Source organism: Orycteropus afer, unplaced genomic scaffold (assembly GCF_000298275.1).
Source record: "Orycteropus afer afer isolate SDZICR_OR568_19922 unplaced genomic scaffold, OryAfe1.0 scaffold00146, whole genome shotgun sequence".
Taxonomy (NCBI): domain Eukaryota; kingdom Metazoa; phylum Chordata; class Mammalia; order Tubulidentata; family Orycteropodidae; genus Orycteropus; species Orycteropus afer.
The window spans coordinates 225082-247644 of NW_006921733.1; the positions used below are offsets into that span (position 1 = coordinate 225082).

Here is a 22563-nt window from a genome sequence, read left to right on the forward strand (position 1 = left end):
AAATTCTTCTGCTAGTTGGGGTTTAGTCCAAATCTGCATCCTTTCCTTCAAGGCTCAGGGGTCCAAGATTATCTTCTGTGTCTGTGGTAATTGGTTTCCCTTTTCTTTGTTGAAGAGGGTCTGTGCAATCCTTCTGCCTAGTCCGCCATCTTGCCCCCCTCTTATGGTTTCTTGAAGTGGTCTTTTACAGTTTTCTTTGTATAGGTCTTTGTGTCCCTGGTAAGATTTATTCCCAGGTATTTTATTTTTTTGTTAGCTATTGCAAATGGTATTCGTTTCCTTATTTTTTTTTCTGCAATCTCTTTGCTCGTGTAGAGGAATCCAACTGATTTTTGGATGTTGATTTTATATCCTGCCATGATGCCAAGTCTCTCAATTATTTCCAGTAGAATTTTTAGTGGGTCTCTTGGGTGTTCTAGGTATAGTATCATATCATCAGCAAATATGGACAGTTTGACTTCTTTCTTACCAATTTGGAAGCCTTTGATTTTCCTTTCTTGCCTTACTGCCCTGGCTAGGACTTCCAATACAATGTTGAATAGAAGTGGTGATAGAGGGCATCCTTGTCTGGTTCCTTTTCTCAAGGGGAGTGGTTTCAATTTCTCTCTCTTGAGAATAATGTTGGCTGTTGGTTTTGTGTATATGCCCTTTATTATGTTGTAGAATTTCCCTTCTATTCCAATTTTGCTGAGGCTTTTGATCAGGAATGTGTGTTAGATTTTATCCAATGAATTTTCTGCATTGATTGATAAGATCATATGGTTTTTTCCTTTGTTTTATTTATGTTGTGGATGACGTTGATTGTTTTTCTAATGTGGAATCATCCTTGCATACGTGATATAAACTGTACGTGGTCATAATGAATGATTTTCTTGGTGTGTTGTTGGAGTCTGTTGGCTGGGATATTATTGAAGATTTTTGTGTCTATATTTATGAGGGATATTGGTCTGTACTTTTTGTTTTGATTGATGTCTTTTCCTGGTTTTGCTATTAAGATTATGCTTCCTTCATGAAATGAATTAGGGCGGATTCCTTACTTTTATTAGTTTGAGTAGGATTGGTGTCAGTTCTTATCTGAATGATTGGTAGAGTTCTCCGTTGAAACTGTCTGGCCCAGGACGTTTTTTTGTTTGTCATTTTTTTGATGACCTGTTCAGTTTCTTCTTTTGTTATGGATCTGTTCAACTTTTCCACATCAGTGTGTGTTAGTTTAGGTAAGTAGTTTGTTTCTAGAAATATATCCATTTCGTCCATATTTTCAAATTTGTTAGTGTAAAAATTCTTCATAGTATCCTGATACTATCCTTTTTATTTCAGTTGGTTCTCCTGATAGTATCCTTTTTATTTCAGTTGGTTCTGTTGTGGCGTCACCCATTTCATTTCTTATTTGTGTTATGTGTATTGTCTACCTATTTTCCTTTGTTAAATTTGCCAGTGGTTTGGCAATTTTCTTAATCTTTTCAAAAAAACAAGTTATAGTCTTGTTGATTTTTCTATTTTCTGTTTCATTGATTTCTGCTCGAGTCTTTATTGTTTCCTTTCCTTTGGTGAATGTAGGGTTTTCTTGCTGTTCTTTTTCTAATGGTTGGAGATGTTGGCTTAAAGTGTTGATTTTCGCCATTTGTGCATTTATTGCTATAAATTAGCCTTTGATCACTGCTTTCGCTGTATCTCAAATATTTTGGTATGTTGTGTTTTCATTCTTGTTTGATTGAAGAAATTTTTGAATTTCATTTTTTATTCTCTTCCCCAGTCTTTCTGAAGGAGGGTGTTGTTTAGTTTATGTGTTTGATCTTTTGCTGTTGAATTTCTTCTTGTTGATTTCTAATTTGATAGCATTGTGATCTGAGAAGCAGCTTTGTAGTATTTCAGTGTTTTTAAATTTATTAAGGCTAGGTTCATGGGTGTAACACATAGTCTATCCTGAAGAATGTTCCATGTGCCTGGAAAAGAATGTTTAATTTCCTATTGTTGTGTGAAGTGCTCTGTAGTTGTCTATAAGGTCAAGTTGGTCGATTGTATTGTTTAGCTCTTGTGCGTCTTTGTTGGATTTCTTTCCAGTTGTTCTATCTTTCATTGAAGGTGGTGTACAGCAGTCTCCCACTATGACTGTAGAGTCATCTATTTCCCTTTTCACCTCTTTTAAAATCTGATTTATGTATTTTGGGGCTTTTTCCTTGGGTCCATATATATTTATTATGGTTATATCTTCTTGTTCAAGTAATCCTTTAATCATTATATTGTGTCCTTCCTTGTTTTGTGTCATAGTTTTTGTCCTAAAGTCAATTTCAGAAATTAATATTGCCTCTCTGCTCTTTTTTAGTTGCCATTTGCTTGATACATCTTTTTGTACCCTTTTATTTTTAGTCTGTTTTTGTCTTTGTAAGGTGTATCTCTTGTAGGCAGCATATCGATGGGTTATGTTTTCTTATCCAGCCTGCAATTCTCTGTCTCTTGAGTGGTGCATTTTGTCCATTGACATTCAGTGTACTTACTGACAAATGTGAATTTGTTGTTGTCAAAATGACAGTTTTTTCATGGTGTTCCTGGTTTCTTTGTTCCATTTTATTTTCTGTTCTTAGCTCATTATGTTTATGAATCATGTTATCTTTTTCTTTGTTGCTATTGTTTTAGTGTTTGCTAAATATTTGTTCTTATCCTTTTTGTTTTGATGGGAAGCTTTATCCTTTTACTGTGATATTACCCTGTGACTTATAATTTTCTCCCTGATGTTAGAGCAGTCCATTTTATCTTGCAACTCTCTTGACTTCCTCACCGTTTAGAAGTTCTGTAACTACCCTATTTTTCCCCTCTTTTTGGTTGGTAGTTTTCCTCATTTGCCAGTTGATGTCTCTGGTTCCCTGTTTACAATCTTGTCAGCTTATTTTACTTTGGATATGTCCATTGCTGTGTTGGTTTCTGTATTATGTCATCTTGTGTATTAATGGTTGGTTGTTGTTAGCTATTACTGGCTTTCTGTCCAAAGGACTGCCTGTAATGTCTCTTGTAACCTTCATGTGGTTTTAACAAATTCTCTTAATTTCTATTTATCTGGATCTTCTAATTTCACCATCATATTTGAGGGACAATTTTGGTGAGTATATGTAATTCTTCGTTGGAAATTTTTCTCTTTCAGGCTTTTATATATACATTCCATTTCCTTATCGCTTGCATGCTTTCTGCTGAGAAATCAGAGCTCATTCTTATTGATTGTCCTTTGTACATAACTTTTGTTTTCCCCATGCTGCTTTCAGGATTCTTTCTTTGTCTTTGGTTTTGATGAGTTTGATGTTATATGTCTTGGTGATTTTCTTTTGGGGCTATCCTGTTTAGCGTTTGTTCGACTTCCTGAATAAGTGTATTCTTATCTTTCATCATATCAGGGAAGTTCTCTTCCAATAAATCTTGGACAGTTTTCTCAGTGGTTTTGTTTTTTTCTTCGTGTTCTGGAATTCTGTTTACATATAGCTTATTCCATTTGATGGTATCCCACATGAACCTTAGGCTTTCTTCATTTTGTTTTAATCTTTTCTTCTGATTGATCCCTTTGCAAACAAGTATTCAGGTATTTTGTCTTCTTTCTCATTAATTCTGCCTTCTCTTGATTTCATTCCACTCCTTTGCCCTTTCAATGTGATATCTCTTTCTGAACATTTCATATTAATCTGGATTTCTATCTATAGATTTTGTATCATTTCTAATTTTGCATTCATTTTGTCATTTTGTTCTTGTGTTGTCTTTTGAAATTGTTCTAGTGTTTTGTCTGTTTTCCTTAATTTTGTCTGTTTTCGTTGATCTGACTCTCAATCCTTTGAAGATACCTAAATATAATTCTTCTGAATTCCTTATCAGGGAGTTCCAATGCTGCTGCTTCTTGAGGGAGGTGTTCTGGGTCAATATCCTACTCCCTTGTTTCTGCCACTTTATCTTGCTTCTCTGTGTGGACTGTGATGATCTGTTACCTGTCAGACATTGTGAGATTGTTGTATTCAGTTCTCTGTGAACTGTTTGTGGAGAGCAGTTAAGGGTGAGTCCAGCTCTTTTTGGTGGTCCTTTGTCGTTGACCAGTTGGTGGCGAAGGAAGTGGTTGCTCTCACCCAGTAAGTGAAGCTGCACTAGTTGCGGTGTAGTTGTGATGTATGGGTACTGTTGCTGTCTCCCACTCAGTTAGACAAAAACAACAATTGAATTACCATCAAAAAGTAAAAGCAATGGACAAAAGCACACTTTGGAAATGCACAGGAACAATAATCCAAAAAAAAAAAAAGAAAAAACAAAAAACAAACAAGCAAAAAAACAGCCCTGCAATAGCTGGGGGCAGTTAATAAGAGAAAAAGGTAGAGTAGGAGAATAATGAAGAACAAAATGTGAAAAATGCAAGATGAAAAACAATGAATGGGGCTCACCGTGAGAAAAAGTAAAAATGGGAACTAGGAACAGGGAAGGGAGAAAAAGTGAAAAAGTTGAACCTAGGACGGGAAGAATAAAGAAAAATAATATAAAGGACAATAATAATAATAATTTTAAAACAGATAATAGTAAACTTAAAATATAAAAGGAAAAAAAAAAATCTGGGCAGGGCAGGACACCCAGGATTCATCCGAGCACATAAACCTGGGTGGAATTCCTGCCAGCCAAGAAGGTGGGTAGGAGTGAGGGATGGCTGCATCTGTGTTCACCAAGAGTGTGTGGTGTATAACATTCACAAGGGAATATCACACCTTTCCAGTCGTTGGTGTACAGAATGCCCTTGTATTTCCCGGAAAGTGGAGCCTATTCTTAAGTTGCTGGAATGTGAGTGAATCCTGTTGCTATATACATCCAAACTGATCGAACTGCTTATAAACATTCAAAATGGCTATGGCCTCCAGACAGGGACAAGTCCACAGTGCAGCCTTCCTTCCTCTTCATTACTTCCCCTTTTATTCACCAGCCACCAGTGCAGTCATCCATGCAGCCTCTGGGTAGCAGGGCCAATTTTTAGGTTAATTCTTAGGTCCTAATACCACTGGCCAATATCCAATCTGTCTGTGCCATCAGGATTGCTGATAGACCACAGCTAAATATGTCTCTGTTTTCAGCATTTTCATGCAAGTTCTTCTGTTGTTGTTTTTTGCTGTCAAGTCGGATCCAACTCATAGCGACCCCTCCTTGGGTTTCTGAGGCAGTATCACTACGGAAGTAGATTGCCCAACCTTCCTTCCGAGGAGTGGTTGGTATGTTTGACCTGAGAGCCTTCTGGTTAGCAGTCAAGTGTCTTAGGCACTACGCTATCCAAGCTCCTAAGTTCTTCTGCTAGTTGGAATTTAGTCCACTTCTGTACCCTTCCCTTCACAACTCAGAGATCCAGGATTATCTTCTTTATCTTCCTTAATTGCTTCCCCTTTTCTATGTTGAAGAGGGACTGTGGAATCTGCCTGCCTATTCTGCCATCTTACCAGAACTCCCCTGATGCATTACATTTTTCATATGTTATTGACATGTACCAGCTAGGATTTTTTTGAAGATTTTTGAGGTATATTGTTTTGTAGTTTTCTTTTCTCATGGTATCTTTGCCTGGTTTTGTTATCAGGGTTATGTTTGCTTCATAACACGAAATTGAGAGGATTACATTCTTTTTTGTGTCTTGGAATCGTTTGAATAAGATTGGTGTCAGCTCTTCTCTGAATGATGGTAGAATTGTCCAGTGAATCCAAGTGGGCCAGGAGTTTTTTCCATTGCTAATTTTTTATGACTAATACAATTTCTTCTTTTGTTATGGATCTGTTCATGTTCTCTACCTCAGTTTGTTAGTTTAAGTGACTAGTGTGTATAGAAATCTTTCCATTTTTTCTAGGTTTTAAATTTGTTGGAGTACAGTTATTTAGTATCTTGACATTATTCTTTTTCTTTCTGTTGGTGCTGTTGTGATGTCACCCATTTCATTTCGTAGTGGTGTCATTTGCCTCTTTTTCTCCTTTTCCTTTGTTATTTTTGCCAGTGGTTCGTCAGTTATTTCTTCGAAAGATAAATAAAATTTCTAGTCATGATTTTTCTTTTGCCTTTTATTTCCCGTTCCATTTATTTCTGCTCAGATCTTTATTATTTCTTTTCTTTTGGTGACTCTTGGCTTTTTTGCTGGTCTTTTTCTGATTGATGGAAATGTTGGTTAACTTGTTGATTTGGGCTTGCTCTTCTTTTTTCATGTGTGCGTCTATTGCTATAAATTGGCCTTGGATCACTGTTTTTGCTGTGTCCAAAGATTTTGGTATGTTGTCTTTTCATTCTCTTTTGATTCATGTTATTTTTAAAATTTATTTTTTATTTCTTCTGTTACTCTGTTATTTTTGTTGAGTGTGTTGTTCAGTTTCCATTTGCTTGCTTTTCTACTACTTTTCCATGTGCTTACTTTTCTAGTAGCATTGTTACCTGAGAAAATGCTTTGCAGTATTTCAGTGTTTTAAAATGTACTGAGGTTTACTTTGTGGCTTAACATTTGGTCTGTCTTGGAGAATGTTCCTTGTATGCTGGAGCAGAATGTGTATTGTGTTGTTGTTTTAAGTGTGCTTTAGGTGTCTATAAGGTCAAGTTCATTGATTGTGTTGTTTAGTTCTTCTGCTGCATTGTTGAGTTTCTTTCCAAGTGTTCTTTTATTGAAAATGGTGTATTGAAGTCTCCTGCTGTTACTCTAGAGTCATCTGTCTTTTCAATTCTAGTAAAGTCTGATTTATGTATTTTTGGGCTTGTTCATTGAGTGCATAGATATTTATTATATTTAGGTCCTCTTCTTCCGTGGATCCTATAATAGTCTCCCTTATGTCTTATGGTAGTTGTTGTCTCAAAGTCTGTTTTATCAGAAGTTAATATTGCTACTCCTGCTCTTTTTTGATTGCCATCTGCATCGTATGTCTTTTTCCAACCTTCATTTTAGTCTGTTTTTTTCTTCGTGTTTTAAGGTGAGTCTCTTGTAAACAGAATAGTGATTGGTCACGTTTTCATATCCCATCTGCAACTCTCTATCACATTTAATGCATTTATATTTTGTGTAATTATAGACAGGTATGCATTCGTTGATATCATTTTGTTACTTGTTTTTTGTTGTGTTGATTATTTCTTTTTTCCATATCATTTTCTGTGCTGTGCTCATTTTGTTTGAGTCGTGTTATCATCATCTTATTTCTATTGTTTAGTTATTTGATAAATATTTGTGCTTGTCCTCTTTTTTATTTTGATGTGAATGTTTATCATTTTTCTTTGTGGTTATCCTGTGATTTATAATTTTCTTCCCAGGTTTAAACAGTCTGTTCTATTTGCCAGTTGTCTTTTCTTCTCTTACATTTAGAAGTTCTGTAACTGTGCTCTTTATTTCCTCTTTTTGGTTTGTACTTGTTGTCAGTTACCAATTGATGGTTCTGGTTCCCTGTTTACAGTCCTAGAAGATTATATTACTTTGGATACTTTTATAAATGGATTAGTTACTGGGTTATATGTGCATGTGTGTTGATCATTGGTTGTTGTTTGCTCTTGTTGATTATTTGTTTAAACAACTTCCTTTAGCATCTCTTGTAGGGTTGGTCTGCTTTTAACCAATTTCCTTTATTTCTACTCATCTGGAAGTGTCCTAATTTCACCATCATATTTGAGAGACAATTTTTCTGGGCATATAATTTTGGTTGGAAATTTTTTCTTTCACGTGTTATATATATCATCCCATTGCCTTCTCGACTACATGCTTTCTTCTGAGAAATCAGAGGTTAATCTTATTGGTTCCCCCCTGTAGCCATCTTTTTGTTTTTCTTGTGCTGATTTCAGGATTCTTTCTTTGTCTTTGGTTTTGGTGAGTTTGATTATGATATGTTTGGTGATTTTCTTCTTGGTTGTATACCCTTTGGGGTTTGTTGAACTTCCTGAATTGATATATTCTCATGTTTCATCATATTAAGGAAGTTCTCTTTCAACAAATCCTTGACTCTTATCTTTGTGGTTTTATTTGTCTCTTACTGTTCTGGAATTCTGATTACATACATTCAAAATGGATGCACCGTCAGGACAGTCACCAGAAGTACACAGTCTGTTTATCTCCTTCTTTGCTATATTCCTTTCTGCTTGTCAGGCACCAGTTCATTCCTTTCCCATATGGTTCCTGATGAGCAGAGTCTATTCTTAGGTTGCTACTGGAAAACTATTGCAAATTCTCAAAATTGCGGCGACCTCAGGACAGCCAGAAGTCCTCAGCTCTGTTTGTCTCCTTCCTTGCTGTTTTTCTTTTTGGTTGTTAGACACCACCAGTACAGTCCTTGTCCATGGAATCCTTTGTCAGCAGAGTCAATTTTTAAGTTACTGCTGGGACATGCTTGCATTTATTCAAAATGGATGCGCCCTCAGGACAACCAGCAGTCCTCATCTCTGTTTGTCTCCTCCTTCACTGTTTTCATTCAGGTTCTTCTACTGGTTGATATGTAATCCACTTCTTTACCCTTTCAAAGCTCAGGTTTCCAGGATTGTCTTTGTATCACTTCCAGTTGGTTTCTCATTGCATTCTTGCAGAGGGTCTTTGCAGCTTGTCTCCCTGTTCTGCTGTCTTGCCAGAACTTCTCTCCAAACTCATTTTTCTATATTGCAAAATAGTATTCCATTATATGTGTATAAAAAACTCTAACTCACTGCCATCGAGTTGGTTCAGACTCATAGCGACTCCCATTGGGTTTCCGAGGTGGTAAATCTTTACAGAAGTAGATTGCCTTGTCTTCTTTCTGTGGAGTGGCTGGCAGGTTTGAATTGCCAACCTTCTGGTTAGCAGTCAGATGCCTCCTGAAGGCACTTTGCCACCAGAGCTTCTCTGTATACCACATTTTATTTAACTCATCCATTGCTAAATACTTAGGTTGTGTAAACTTTATGGTTTTGTGAATAGTACCGTGATGAACATAGGTGTGCAGGTTCTATTTGTGTCACTTCTATTAAGTCCATAGGGTCTATACGTAGAATTGGAATTGCTGGGTCATATGGCAGCTCCACCTCTGGTACTGCCAGACAGTTTTCACAACAACTATACCATTTTTTATTCCCACCAGCAATGTATAAATGTTCCAATGTCTCCACATACTGTCCAACACTTGTTATTTTCTGTTTTTTTTTTTTTTTTTAATTAAATCTTTGCCATCTTGGTGATAGTGGAAATGTTATCTCATTTTGGTTTTGATTGGCATTTCTCTGATGGCTGGCTAATGACATTGTGTATCTTTTCATGTGTCTGTTGTCAATTTGAATATTTTGAGTACCTTCTTTGGTGAAGTTACTGTTTAGTCCTTTGGTGAAGTTACTGTTTATGTCCTTTGCTCAGTTTTTGACGGGTTTATTTGTCTTTTTGTTGATAAGTTGTAGGCATTTTCTGTATTTTTTAGTTATTAGATCTTTATCAGTTACATCATTTCTGAAGATTTTTTTTACCAGTCTGTAGGTAGTCTATTTGCTTCTTTGATAAAGTCAGTCAATGAGCATAAGTATGTAACGTTCAAGTCCCAGTTACGTATTTTGTTCTCTTTTTTTGTGCATTTCTTGTTGTATTTGATAATTTGTCACTGAAAAAAGTTAGTTTGTTAAACTTTGCTCATATATTTTCTTCCAGGAACTTCATGACTTTTGAGTTAACATTTAGGTTGTCCTTAGTCTCTTGAAATTCCATTGTCTTCCTTGTCTTTCACAAACCTGACATTTTTGAAGAGTACTAGGCAATTATTTTGGAGATCCCTTAATTTGAACATGTTTGTTAAATTGAAGTTGTGTGTTTGGTCAAAGAGCTAGAGATGTTAGGCATCATCATGTGGTACGTGATGGTTATATGTATTATTAATGGTCGTGTTAATCTTGATCATTTACTTAAGGTAGTGTGTTCTAGGATTATCCACAGTAAAGATCCTATCGTTTCCTTTGTATTAGTAAATATCTTCAGGTAGGTGCTTTTAGACTGTGCATATGTCTTATTTCTACTTAAACTTTTACCTGCTAATTTAGCATCCACTAGTCAGTGTTGCATGCCGCAATCATTATTGTGATGTTCTAATGATAATTTACTATTTTCTTCATTTCATCTAAAATATTAACATTATTTTCATACATATATATACACGTAGATGTATGTTGTTAGTTGTTGTCATGTCAGTTTCCACTCATGGCAATCCCGTGTGTTACAGACTACAGGACTTTTTTTGGCTGTAATCTTAAAAGAAGCAGATTGCTAAGTATGTCTTCACTACCACTGGGTAGGTTCCAACTTGAACTTTTAGGTCAGTAGTTGAAAACAAACTGTTTGCACTACCTAGGGATCTATTGCTTCTCCACATGTTAATTAAAATTTTTCTTTCCCATTTCCCCAATTTATTTATTTATTTATTCATTTATATCAGCATGAACTCATGGGTATTTATTTTATTCTCTAGATTATAACACTTGGAGTGTTCCAGCTTTGGCCATTGGGAAGTCCTTCCTGTTTACCCTTATGTCCCTTTTACATGTTCCCATTTTTTGGGGAGCATTTCCTTACTTTTTAGCACCAAAAGATGCTGCAGATTCGTTTTGCATTTTCATTGCTCTAGCCCTGGAATCAGCCCTTTCTCTAAGTTGTCCTAGTTTTTTTTTTTTTTTTTTATTGGAAAATGCAATTTAGAAAGCAGAATCTCTCTAGTCAGACATTTTACAAATGTAAAAATCATTCTTAATTTGAACTCTATACAAAAACAGGCGGCAGGCTGAATTTGACCTGTCAGCAATAGTTTACAGGACCCTGGCAGTATGAATGTGTTAAAACTGATTTTCTTTCAGAAAGAAGAAACGTTTCATGCATTTTCTAAGCATCAGGTTTAGTGCAATTTTTTTTTTTTTTTTTTTTATGGTCCTTCCTCAGTTCTTCATGATGTCAGAATTCTTTTACTGTGGGAGATTGGAAATGAGATTAGATGAGGTTGGTGATCTTTGAGGTCTTTGGCCCAACTTAAATAGGGCCTTAATCATAACAATGTAAGAATCATTGCTAGGTGTGGTGCAAGTCCAGAAGGGTGGAATACTGAATTCTGAAGCTGGGGAAATTGGACTCATGAGAGTTTGTGGTGGTTGCTGGGTTGTGGGAAAGAAGTTATTTTTACAAAACAGATAGACTTTTGCGTGTGGGGCGATCCCATGTGGTGTTTGTGAGAGCCAGTAAATATGTTAGGGATTTTAGAGAAGGAGGCTGGAGGCATCAGCATCGACACAGCCTGGACATTGGATCGTAGGCAGAATGATCTGTTTAAAAACTGAGCAACTAATCATTATGGTTTCTGACAGATGGAGTATGGGCAAATATCATTTGATGTGTGTACTGAAACAGACGAAGGGATACTGAGACAGTGAGGGTCACAGTTCATCTTAGCGCTGCCTGAGGTCTGCTAATGAGATAACTCTTAACCAATTTCGGTTGATGTGTTACAGGATATTGAAGCCAAAAAAGAAGCTCAGAAGGAGAAAGAAATTGATGAGCAGGAAGCGAATTCCTCGTCATTTCACAGAAGTAGAATTCCATTGGATAAAGATCTTATTAATACGGGGATCTATGAGTCTTCTGGAAAACAGTGCTTGCCTCTGGTTCAGCTTGTGCAGCAGCTTCTTAGGTAAATAATATTAACTTTAACTTTTACTAATGAAAATTAAAATGTAAAATCCAATCTGCAATTCAGCACTTGGTAAATTTTAAGTATATTTGGAATAACTTGGGTATGTGATTCTATTTTATCAAGTTTGTACTTTGTAAATCTAAGTACAGATCCAGTATTTTTTATAAAAATTTAGTCTTCTAATTGAAATGTTCTGTAAGTATAACATAGACAATAGGTTTTGAAGACTTAGTGTGAAAAAGCTAATGTGAAATACCTCCATAATTTTTCTTAATTATTATACTATTACTTTGAAAATTCTGGTATGAATAAAATACAGTATTAAAAAATTAATTTTGTTTACTTTTTACCTTTTTTAATGTGACTAATAGCCACTCCTCGGAAGGAAGGTTGGGCAATCCTACTTCCGTAGTGATACTGCCTCGGAAACCCAAGGAGGGGTTGCTATGAGTTGGGTTTGACTTGACGGCACATAACAACAACAACAACAATAGAAAATTTTAACTTACACCTGAGATGCATGCCCATTATGTTTCTGTTGGTCAGCACTGCCCTATGCTGTCTGCATGGGCTGCCTTCTATTCTTTCTTCTTTACTGAAGGTCTTTGTGGTATTTGGGGAAGAGTTGGTTACACACCAGGTTTAAAGTAAACCCATAACAGTTTTAAAAAATAGAACAACTTAAGTATAGAAGTAAATAACACTTAAAAACATTTATAAAATAGAAAAAGAAGAATCCTTTCACAGCCTCATCACTATCAGAGTGCTTATGATCCAGGTTCTTTTTAAAGCGTTGATCATGTGCTATTCCTTTTGCGGAGGTACATGTTAACGTTTTATTTAAGTGTGGTGTTCAAAGGGTACTTGAAGTATTGACTTAGTGGATCAGTTATTTAAAAAATAACCTAAAGATATAAATGAGTTTGAAGATATTACATATACTTACACATGGGAAAACTTGAATTAAAGAAATTTCTGTTTGTCAGAAATAAACTGTGAAATAGATTTGAGAGGAGCTCTTTAGTCTTATGCTGATAGGGAAGCACAGGATGCCATTTATATTTGAAAATAAAGAGCCGTGAAATGTTTGTAAGTAATGAACCCTATCTAAAGTACACATTTTGGTTATGGGTTTGAATTTTATACTAAGGAATAAGTTAAAATTATTACTGCATTTTATTATTGTCTTTTCCTTTTCTGAGTATAGCATAAAACCTAGGCTCTAGACCTTCCTGTTTCTTTTGTGATGTTTGGTGTGAGGGCAGGTTGTCAGGTACTGAATCTGTAATGTGACTTTGGAAAGCAGGAGAGGACTTCATGGGTGCTTCTCTGTTTTCTGTGGGAGGTCCTAAACAAACCGGGTAGGTTAGGAGTCAACAAAGTAGAAGCACAAAGTATGTCCTTGACTTTGATGTTATATAGTGATTCCTAGTCTCTCCTGTTTGTGACAGTGCCTGATGTTGTCCAGCCTGGTTTGTGGCTCTAGGCTGAAGCAAGGCTTCTGTGATGTACTAATGGTCAGTGGCAGCTCTTGATCCAGACTTTGTCTTTGGTTCTTTTCTTCTCTCCTTGACATTATTCCTCTGATAACCCAGTACCTCCCTTCTGTTTTTAGTACCAGTCACTAGGCCTTGCTTTGGGCCTGGACTGTTGTTACGAGGCTTCTCTTCTTTCCCAGAGACAGAGAGCTGTCTTCTTCAGACACAAACTAGATGATGGCTCAGGACTATGGACTCAAGCCCCAGCAGCTTGTTGCTCCCTCACCAGCAGTGTCGTCACCACCCCATCCCACCCCGCACACCCTGGGAATTTTTGTTCTCTCAGTCCTTTACCCTTGCATATTCCTCATGGGACCAGAGACACACAATACTCTTCTGATTGTGGCTTCTGGATTCTGGGAACTCACTGTTCTCCTTCTTCCCCATCTACTGATGGTGGTCTTCATAGGTGCTGAAGGCATATTTGTAAGGAAGATAGAACACTGTGAGCAAGGATGTCTATAAGACCAGTGTTAGGTTTGAAATGCAACTTTGAGCAAAGACAATGACGTGCACAGACAATGACATAATTGATTTCCTTCCAAAGGTTTTTATAAGATTACTCTTTTAACAAGATCCTCTATCATTTTGAACCATTTTATGCAGCTCTTAAGGAGTACGTTTTGTAAAGTAGAGAGGCAGCAGTCTGTATCTGTAGTCTTACAGGCTCCTCTGCTCAATGCAGCACTGCTGCAGATATGTCTGACATATATTTGGGTAGGAAAGCTAGTAGCTGTGGCTAGCCTCTGTGGGTATGAGCAGTGTTTCTGATTTTAGTTCCTGTTGTGAGTTCTTGAAACTTTTTTTTTTTTAAAGCACTCTTTTTTTGTAAAACATGTAACAAATGACTTGTTTAATTTTGCACTCCTCTCTCCCCTGCACAGAAACATTGCTTCTCAGACTGTGGCCCGATTGAAAGATGCTGCTCGCCGTATCTCATCATGTCTGGACTTTGAGCGGCACAGTCATGAAAGATCTGCTTCCTTGGACTTGTTATTGCGCTTTCAGCGTTTACTTATCAGTAAACTCTATCCAGGAGAGAATATTGGTCAGTTCTCAGATACTTCTAGTAAGTTGCCCAAAGTGTAGAAATAGCTTGTATTTTAGTACTTTTTTATTTAGGCATTTTGGTGAGCCTATGTGTGCCTACTTTGGGGGCTTATAAAAATTCATTTTGGATCCAGTTAATTTGGCTGATTATTTCTATATTCACTCACTCACTCACTGCTATTGAGTTGATCTTGACTCACAGTAACCCTGTTGGGTTTCCAAGCAGTACATCTTTATGGAAGCACACTGCCTCATGTTTCTTTTGTGGAGTGCCTGGTGGGTTCAAACCACTGACCTTTTGGTTAGCAGCCAATATACCATCAAACCAAAAAAACCAAACTCACTGCTGTTGAGTTGTATCTGACTCATAACGACCCCTCCTTGGGTTTCCGAGGCAGTATCACAGAAGTAGATTGCCCAGTCCTCTTTCCGAGGAGTGGCTAGTAGGTTTGAACTGCCAGATTTGTGGTTGGAGTCAGATGCCTTAGGCGCTATGCCACCAGAGCTCCTTATTTCTGTATTTATTGTCACCAGATTTAAATTCTTTAGAGAGATCAGAAATACCATTCTTTTTGTTCAGTTTAGTTTTTTAAAACATTTATCAAATCTATTCCATATATTAATTTTTGAACATTGGAGACTGACATAATATAGAAACTAAACAGTGATGTACTACTTAGTATATCACGTTGGGAAGTCGCTTGGGTGCAGTGGGCAGAATAATCATTGGCAGAACACAGCGTTTTAGTTATAATTCTATGGTTTGTTAGCTTTTTGACATTGGACTAAGTTAGTCTCCTGAGGGCCATAGGTTTCTCATTTACAAAATAGCAGCATGCTTTTTTTTGGTGCCTGTGAGGACTAGAACTGGATAATGTGTGTGGGCCCCAGCACTATGCATGCCACATGGTCACTGCTACTTCCCACATGCATTTGAGGTCGTTTCTTTACTCCTTATATGCAGCTTTCTCTGTCCAGAGTGGAAAGGCCTGCTGCTTTTGTCAGTATTTTTATAGCTATTTTTTATTCTTATAAAATAATTTGGTTAGTTCCTGAAAAAAGTTAAGCACTTGTAAATGATGAAAATGTTCAGGTTCAAATAGGTGAATTTGTAGTATGAAGGGAGTGCCCATCAGAAAGACATCAAAATGATTGAAAAGTTTTTAAGAATATTGTGGGTAGAAAAGTTGAAGATTTGATAAGACTGAAAATGCCTAACTTTGTTACTTAGGGATAGTTTATAAGCTTTTAGGACTTGGACTTTGAAAACAAACATATGTATATTAGATAAGAAGTTTATAAAATCTATTAAATTATGACTTTAGTATTTATATACCCAAAGTTTCTAGGTAATATGTAGTACAGTGTTTAAAATTTGACATTATCAAACTTACTATTAAGTCACATGATATAAAAAAGAATCAAGGACTTAGTGTTAATATGCTCTGTTGAGAAAATATTACAGATGAAAAGATGAAAGGGGAATAGTGGAGATGTTCAATTTGTTTACAAAATAAAGTGAAAATGAAATTTCCTAAATTTGTTTTCAAGGTCCTGATCTAATGGGCGTGGGCTCCTTGCTGAAAAAGTATACAGCCCTTCTGTGCACACACATTGGAGATATACTGCCTGTGGCAGCTAGCATCGCTTCTACTAGCTGGCGGCATTTTGCAGAAGTGGCCTATATCATGGAAGGAGATTTCACTGGTACTGTTCTTATTTCTATCTGGTGCACAATTATTTATTTTAGGAGATTGATGAAAGCTGAAATGTATTATTTCTTGATAAAACTGCATGTGTTTGCTCTTTAAATATTTTAGTCCAATTGCCCTCTTTCCTTTTCTTTTTTAGTCATTAAAAATTCTGTTACTAAGCGACTGGTATGAGAATCATTACTGTAGTTAATGATTAGATTTTATACCACTATTACTTCAATAATGAAGTTGATGGCAGTTGTCTAATTTTATTTTTTCAACATAAAAATTAGTTGCCCCTTTCAGAAGCTTAATAAATTCTAATATTACTTACTATTTATTTAAATTAATTTCATGACGTTAGAGCATATAATTTTCTTTTTAATGGCATATGTATTATATGTTTTTAAAAATAAAAGACTCTTTAGATAATAGCTCTGTGTTGAAACAGTATTTTTGAAGAATATTCTTATAATTCTATGGATTCTGTTTGAAAATGAAAGGTAAAATAACCTGTAAAATTATGTTCAAGGATAAAGCTTTCCTTTTTTCCCAATTTAGCAGAATTTAGAGGAAGTTTATAAGCGATTCTATAATTTAAATTTGAGTGCTTTCATTCTTTTTTCTTTTTAATTTAGGTGTTCTCCTTCCAGAACTAGTAGTGTCTGTAATGCTTTTGCTCAGTAAAAATGCTGGTCTCATGCAAGAGTCTGGAGCTGTTCCTCTATTGGGTGGACTGTTAGAACATCTGGATCGATTCAATCACTTGGCACCAGGAAAAGAAAGGGATGATCATGAAGATTTAGCTTGGCCTGGCATAATGGGTATAACATTTTAATTTATAGTACTTTCATTGAGAGAAATTTTGTCCTAGTTTAATCTGTTTTTGCCTTTCCACTTCAAAGAATCCAAAGGAAGGCCAGTTGTTTGCTATTTCTATTGTTGGTTAAATAAATGGAAAGTAAAGGTAATCCAAATCAGAAGAGATTTGGGTTATATTTAAGGAAGAATTTTATGTAAGTAATAGTTGGTAAATCTTAAAATGAATTTTTCTAGAAGGTTCTTGACAACCCTTTCCTGGAAGGTGCTTTAGAGGTACTTATATTGCAGTCTAGGAGCAGGAATTGATATGAGATGACAGCCCAAAGATATTCACATTAGTTCATGATTATGAATTATGAGGTTCCTGTGGTCACCTGATCACTTCCCAATAGGTACTGTCTGTAGTGCACATCTTACAAAATGAAAGTCATATTCTCAAGGTCTTTCACTTTGGTTTGAAATAACCATAAGTCTTTATGATTCTTATTCCTGTACTCTCAGAATTAATAAAAGTTGTGAGTGAGGGATATACTTTTCATTTTATATAGAAGCTCAGTCTAGGTGGGATTTTCTTCTCCCATTTCAGACAGCCATCTTTAAAACACAGACGTTTAAGAAGAAGTAGCAATTTTCCTGAGGAAAATAGCCTTAAGATACCTTTTAGTCTCTTTAGCTATCAATCTGGTACTGTGCTGGATATAGTAAATTATTTTTTAATACAACTAAATTTTTCAGTACTGTTCTACATTTACTTAAGAATGAACTTAAATGGGCATTTGTTACTTTTATATCTATACTAATTATGTTTGAGGGTTTTTAATTTGCTCAGCATTTCATACAGAGGCTTTAGAAAGCCCTTTTTTTTTCATGGTGAAATATAATACTTATTTAAAAGTACACAGTGATTTATCACAGAGAAAACCATGCAACAGCCTTTACTCAATGCTTGTAACTTTCCCTTTAAGCATTATCTCTGCATCCTACACATTTTGATAAGCTTATTTTCATTTAGTTCACAATATTTTTTAAATTCTCTTGAGACTTCTTTGACCTATGTGCTATTTAGAAATGTATTGCTTAATCTCCAAATATTTTGGGATTTTGCAGTTGTTTTTATGTTACTGCTTTTAGTGTATTTCCATTGTGGTCTCCGAGACTACTTTATATGATTTCTGTTATTTTAAATTTGTTAATATGTATTTGATGCCTCAGAATATGGTCTTTCTTGGTCCATGTCTCAGAGTTTGAGAAGAATGTCAGCAGTTAGACCCAGTTGTTTGCTGGTGCTATTCAGTTCATCTGTATCCTTTCTTATTTAATGCCTGCTGAAACTGTCAGTTATTGAGGAGTTTTGTCTCCAGCTATAATAGTGGATTTGTCTATTTCTCTTTGAAGTTCTAGCCTTTGGTATTTTGGTGCTTTGTTAGATACATACACATTTAGGCTTGTTACATTGTCTTGGAGACTCGACCCCCTTATCGTTATATAATGCCCTTTTTAATCCCTTATAATTTTCTTTGCTCTGAAGTCTGCATTGTCTGAAATTAATATTGTTACTCTAGCTTCCTTTTGATTAGTGTTAACATGGTTTATTATTCTCTCTTTTTTTATTTCCTCCTCAGTGGCAGATTTTTTTTTGAAATAGGTTGCCAGGCCTTTCTGCTGAAGTGCCTTTGGTTGGATTCAAGCCACCAAACTTTAGTTTAGCACCTGAGTACTTAACAGTTTGTGCCACCTCTAGATGGACTATCATTTATTTATTTATCCATTCATTCATTCTCTCTCTCTTTCTCTCTCTCTCTTTCGGGAGTGGTTAGGGCATTTGGTTACTAACTAAAAGGTTGACAGTTTGAATGCAACAACCACTTTTGGGAGAAGGATGAGGCAGTCTACTTCAGTAAAGATTTATAGCCTTGGGAACCCTATGGTTTCTGCTAATGTAATTCTTACCCTTGTTCCTATATAGGTAAGGTGTTTTCGTTGCCTTTGATTTTCAGTAAGTTTGAATGTGATATATGAAATGTAGATTAAAAATTTTTTTAAAAAAATTGTAATTTGGGTCCAAATTTAAAAAACAGATATATTTTACACTCAACAGTTCATACATATTTTGTTTCATGGCACCAATTACAAACCCAGTGATAAATAGCTCTCCTCCCATTTCCTCCCTGTGTCCTTCTTACCTGTACATTTCTGTCTGTTCAGCTTTCCCCCCCTATGTAAATGCTGTCCTTATCATCTCTTACCATTGACTGTTCTAAGGGGTGCATCTCCATGCGGTAGGGGTTCCAGTCATAGGCCTTTGTTTGTCTGAGATATAATCCACAGAAGTGAGTCCAGTTCCAGGCCCAAAGGATGACCAGGGGCCATAGTTTCTGGGGTCTCACCAGTCCATTTGACCAATAATTCTGGTCGCTTTTGTGTTGTTGAATTTTAGTCTATATTTTTTCTCCCACTCTATCCAAGATCTCCAATTTTGATCCTTTTCCAAGTGGTCAGCATTGGGAGGGGAACTGGGCACAATCTATTTCATCTAATTTCAGTGTTGTGAAGGCTGAGGTTCCTGTTAGTCCCTTGGACTAATTGTTTCCATATGTCTTTGATTTTCTTCACTCGTCTTTCCTCTAGAGCAAGAAAGACCAACAGATGGCTTCTGGAAAGCTTTTAAGACCCTGGTCGCTACTCAACAAATTAGGAATATATTCCTAACAAATATTTTTATGTACTGTGTTGTGCCACTTGAGCTTGATGCCCCCCTGAGACAAGGGTCCTGAGCCCACAGGCCAGGTGACTCTTCCTTAAGGTGCTTGTTTTTGGGTAAGGAGCTACCTCAGCCTTATCCCTGTTAGTTCTGTAATGTATATGAAAATTTTTGTAGCAAAAACATACATGTAGGAATATTATCAGCCAAATCTATATATGAATATGCGTACCAAATCTATATATGGTCATTCGTCCACCCATACCTGATCTTATTGCCTGTCTGCCTATGTATTCATCTATAGAGTAGTGTTTGTTGTTATTGATAATGCAGTATTGTATATGTAATAGTATTTGTCTGTGTTGTCTATACCTTTTGTGTACCTCTCTGTGTCGTCCTCTTCCCTGTTGTGCTGGTCACATACTTTGATTATATTGCCTTTCCATTTATCCAAATCAATACATGACTCTAAACTAGTCAGGAATTTTCTCTTCCCTTCCCTCCCATCCCTGGTAACCAACAAAGTAAATTTCCTTCCCTGTGTAAACGTTTCTTTGACTTTTTATAGTAAGTGACTCATACATATTTCTGGTAGCATAGTGGCTAAGACGCTTGCTAACCAGACAGCTGGCGGTTCAAACCCACCAGCCACTCCTCGGAAGGAAGGTTGGGCAATCCTACTTCCGTAGTGATACTGCCTCGGAAACCCAAGGAGGGATCGCTATGAGTCGGGCAGATGTTTATCCTTCTGTGATTGATTTATTTCACTCAACTCATCACTTTATGAGGTGATTTCTGGATTCTTCATTATTCTTTAATGGTGCATTGTATTCCATTGTATATTTATACCATAATTTGGCTACTCATTCATCTGTTTTGGAGGTTGTTTCCATTTCTTGGCTACAGTGAATAGTGCTGCAATGAACATGGGTATGCATGTATGTGTTCGTGTCTTGGCTCTTACCTCTGTAGGATGTATTCCTGGCAGTGGAATTGCTGGATCAAATGGTATTTCTATTTCCAATTTTTAAGGAAGTGCCATACCGTTTTCCACAGTGGTTGTACCATTTTACTGTCCCACCACGCCTTTACCAGCATTTGTTATTTTCTGCCTTGTTGAACATTGCTATTAATGCTGAGGTGAGATGATACTTCATTTTTCTTTTGCGCCTCTCTAATGGCTAATGATCGTGAGCATATCCTCCTGTGTTTGTTGGTTGCCTGAATATCTTCTTTGCTGAAGTATCTATTTATGTCCTTTGCCCATTTTTGAATTGAATTGCTTGTCTTTTTGATGTTGAGATGTTGAAGTGTTTTTCTATAAATATTAGCGATGAGTCCCTTGTTGTATATGTCATTGCCGAATATATTTTCCCCATCTGTAGGTTTTCTTTTTGCTCTTTTAGAGAAGTCTTTTGATGTGTATAAGAATTTAATCTTCAGAAGTTCCCACTCATCTAGTTTCTCTACTGCTGCTTGTGTATTTTGGGTTATGCATGTAAGTCTATTTATGTTATAAATTAGGCCCCTTGTTTGACCCTATTTTATCTTTGATGAAATTCATAGTTTTGGGTTTTCTGCTTAGTCCTTGATCCATCTTAATTTCTGTGTATGGTGTGAGGTATGGATTTTGTTTCATTTTTCTACAAATGGATATCCAGTTTTGCCAGCACCATTTGTTAAAGAGGGTATCTCTCCCCCATTTAATGGGTTTGGCCATTTGTCAAAGACCAGCTGTCCATGTTGTTGTTGTTGTTATGTGCCGTCGAGTCATCCCGACTCATAGCGACCCCTCCTTGGGTTTCCGAGGCAGTATCACTACGGAAGTAGGATTGCCCAACATAGATAGATGGATATATTTCTGGATTCTCAATTCTGTTCCACTGGTCTCTTTTTCTGTTGTAACAATACCAGGTTTTTTAAACTACTGTGGCTGTACAGTAAGTAGGTTTTAAGATCGGGGTACGTGATACCTCCTATTTTGTTTTTCTTCTTTGGTAGTGCTTTGCTTATCTGATGTCCCATTCCTTTCCATAAGAATATAGTGATTGGTTTTTCCATGTCTTTAATGATTGCTAATGGAATGTGGATTGGGAATGAATTGAATATATAGATTGGTTTGAGTAGTATTGACATTTTCACAGTATTCAGTCTTCTTATCCATGAACACGACACATTCTTCCATTTATATAGGTTTCTTGTAGTAGTGCTTTGTAGTTTTCTTTGTAGAGGTCTTTTGTGTTCCTAGTAACATATATTCCTAATTATTTTATCTTTTTGGTAACTATTGTAAATGGTACTGATTTCCTTTTCAGAGACCTCTTTGCTGGTGTAGAGGAATCCAACTGAGTTTTGTATGTTGATCTTTATCCTAACAATTAGCTGATTCTTTCTATTAGTTCCAGTAGTTTTCTTGCTGAGTCTTTTGGGTTTTCCATATACAGAATCATGCCATTTGCAAATAGATGAATTTTATTTCTTTTTCTTGCTTTAATGCCCTGGCTAGGCCTTCTAGTACAGTGTTAAAATAGAAGTGGTAATAGAGGGCATCCTTGTCTAATTCCTGTTTGCAAAGAGAATGCTTTCAGTCTCTCTGTTGACAATAATTTTGGCTGTTGGTTTTGTGTATATTCCCTTCATTATGTTCAGAAATTAACCTTCTTTTCCTATCTTGCTGAGAGTTTTTATCAGAAGTCTGTGTTAGAATTTATCAAATGGCTTTTTTGCATCAATTGATAGGATGATATGGTTATTTTCTGTATGTGATAAATATTACCTTTATTGTTTTTCTAATATTGAACCATCTTTGCATACCTAGTAAGAATCCTACTTGTTCATGTTTTATTGTTTTTTTGATACAGTGTTGGATTCTGTTGCCTAGGATTTTGTTGTAGATTTTTGTGTTTATATTCATGACGGATATTGATCTGTAGTTTTTCCTTTTAGTGGTGTCTTTGCCTAGTTTTGGTATCAGGGCTATTATACTTGCTTCATAAAATGAATTTTGGAATTTTGCATTCTTATCTATATTCAGAAATAGTTTGAATAGGATTTATGTCAGCTCTTCTGTGAATGTTTGGTGGAATTTTCCACTGAAGCTGTCTGGAGCAGGACATTTTTTTCTTGGTGTA

General features: G+C 36.1%; 1 protein-coding gene across 1 annotated transcript in view; it reads left to right on the forward strand.

The window, feature by feature from the left end:
• Positions 1 to 22563, forward strand: part of HERC2 (HECT and RLD domain containing E3 ubiquitin protein ligase 2) — a 554454-nt gene that overhangs the window by 221185 nt on the left and 310706 nt on the right. Inside the window, exons 17-20 of the mRNA XM_007945978.1 lie at positions 11431 to 11624; positions 14050 to 14234; positions 15767 to 15922; positions 16548 to 16733. Coding sequence (XP_007944169.1) covers positions 11431 to 11624; positions 14050 to 14234; positions 15767 to 15922; positions 16548 to 16733 — 721 coding nt within the window. The remainder of the gene's footprint in view (positions 1 to 11430; positions 11625 to 14049; positions 14235 to 15766; positions 15923 to 16547; positions 16734 to 22563) is intronic.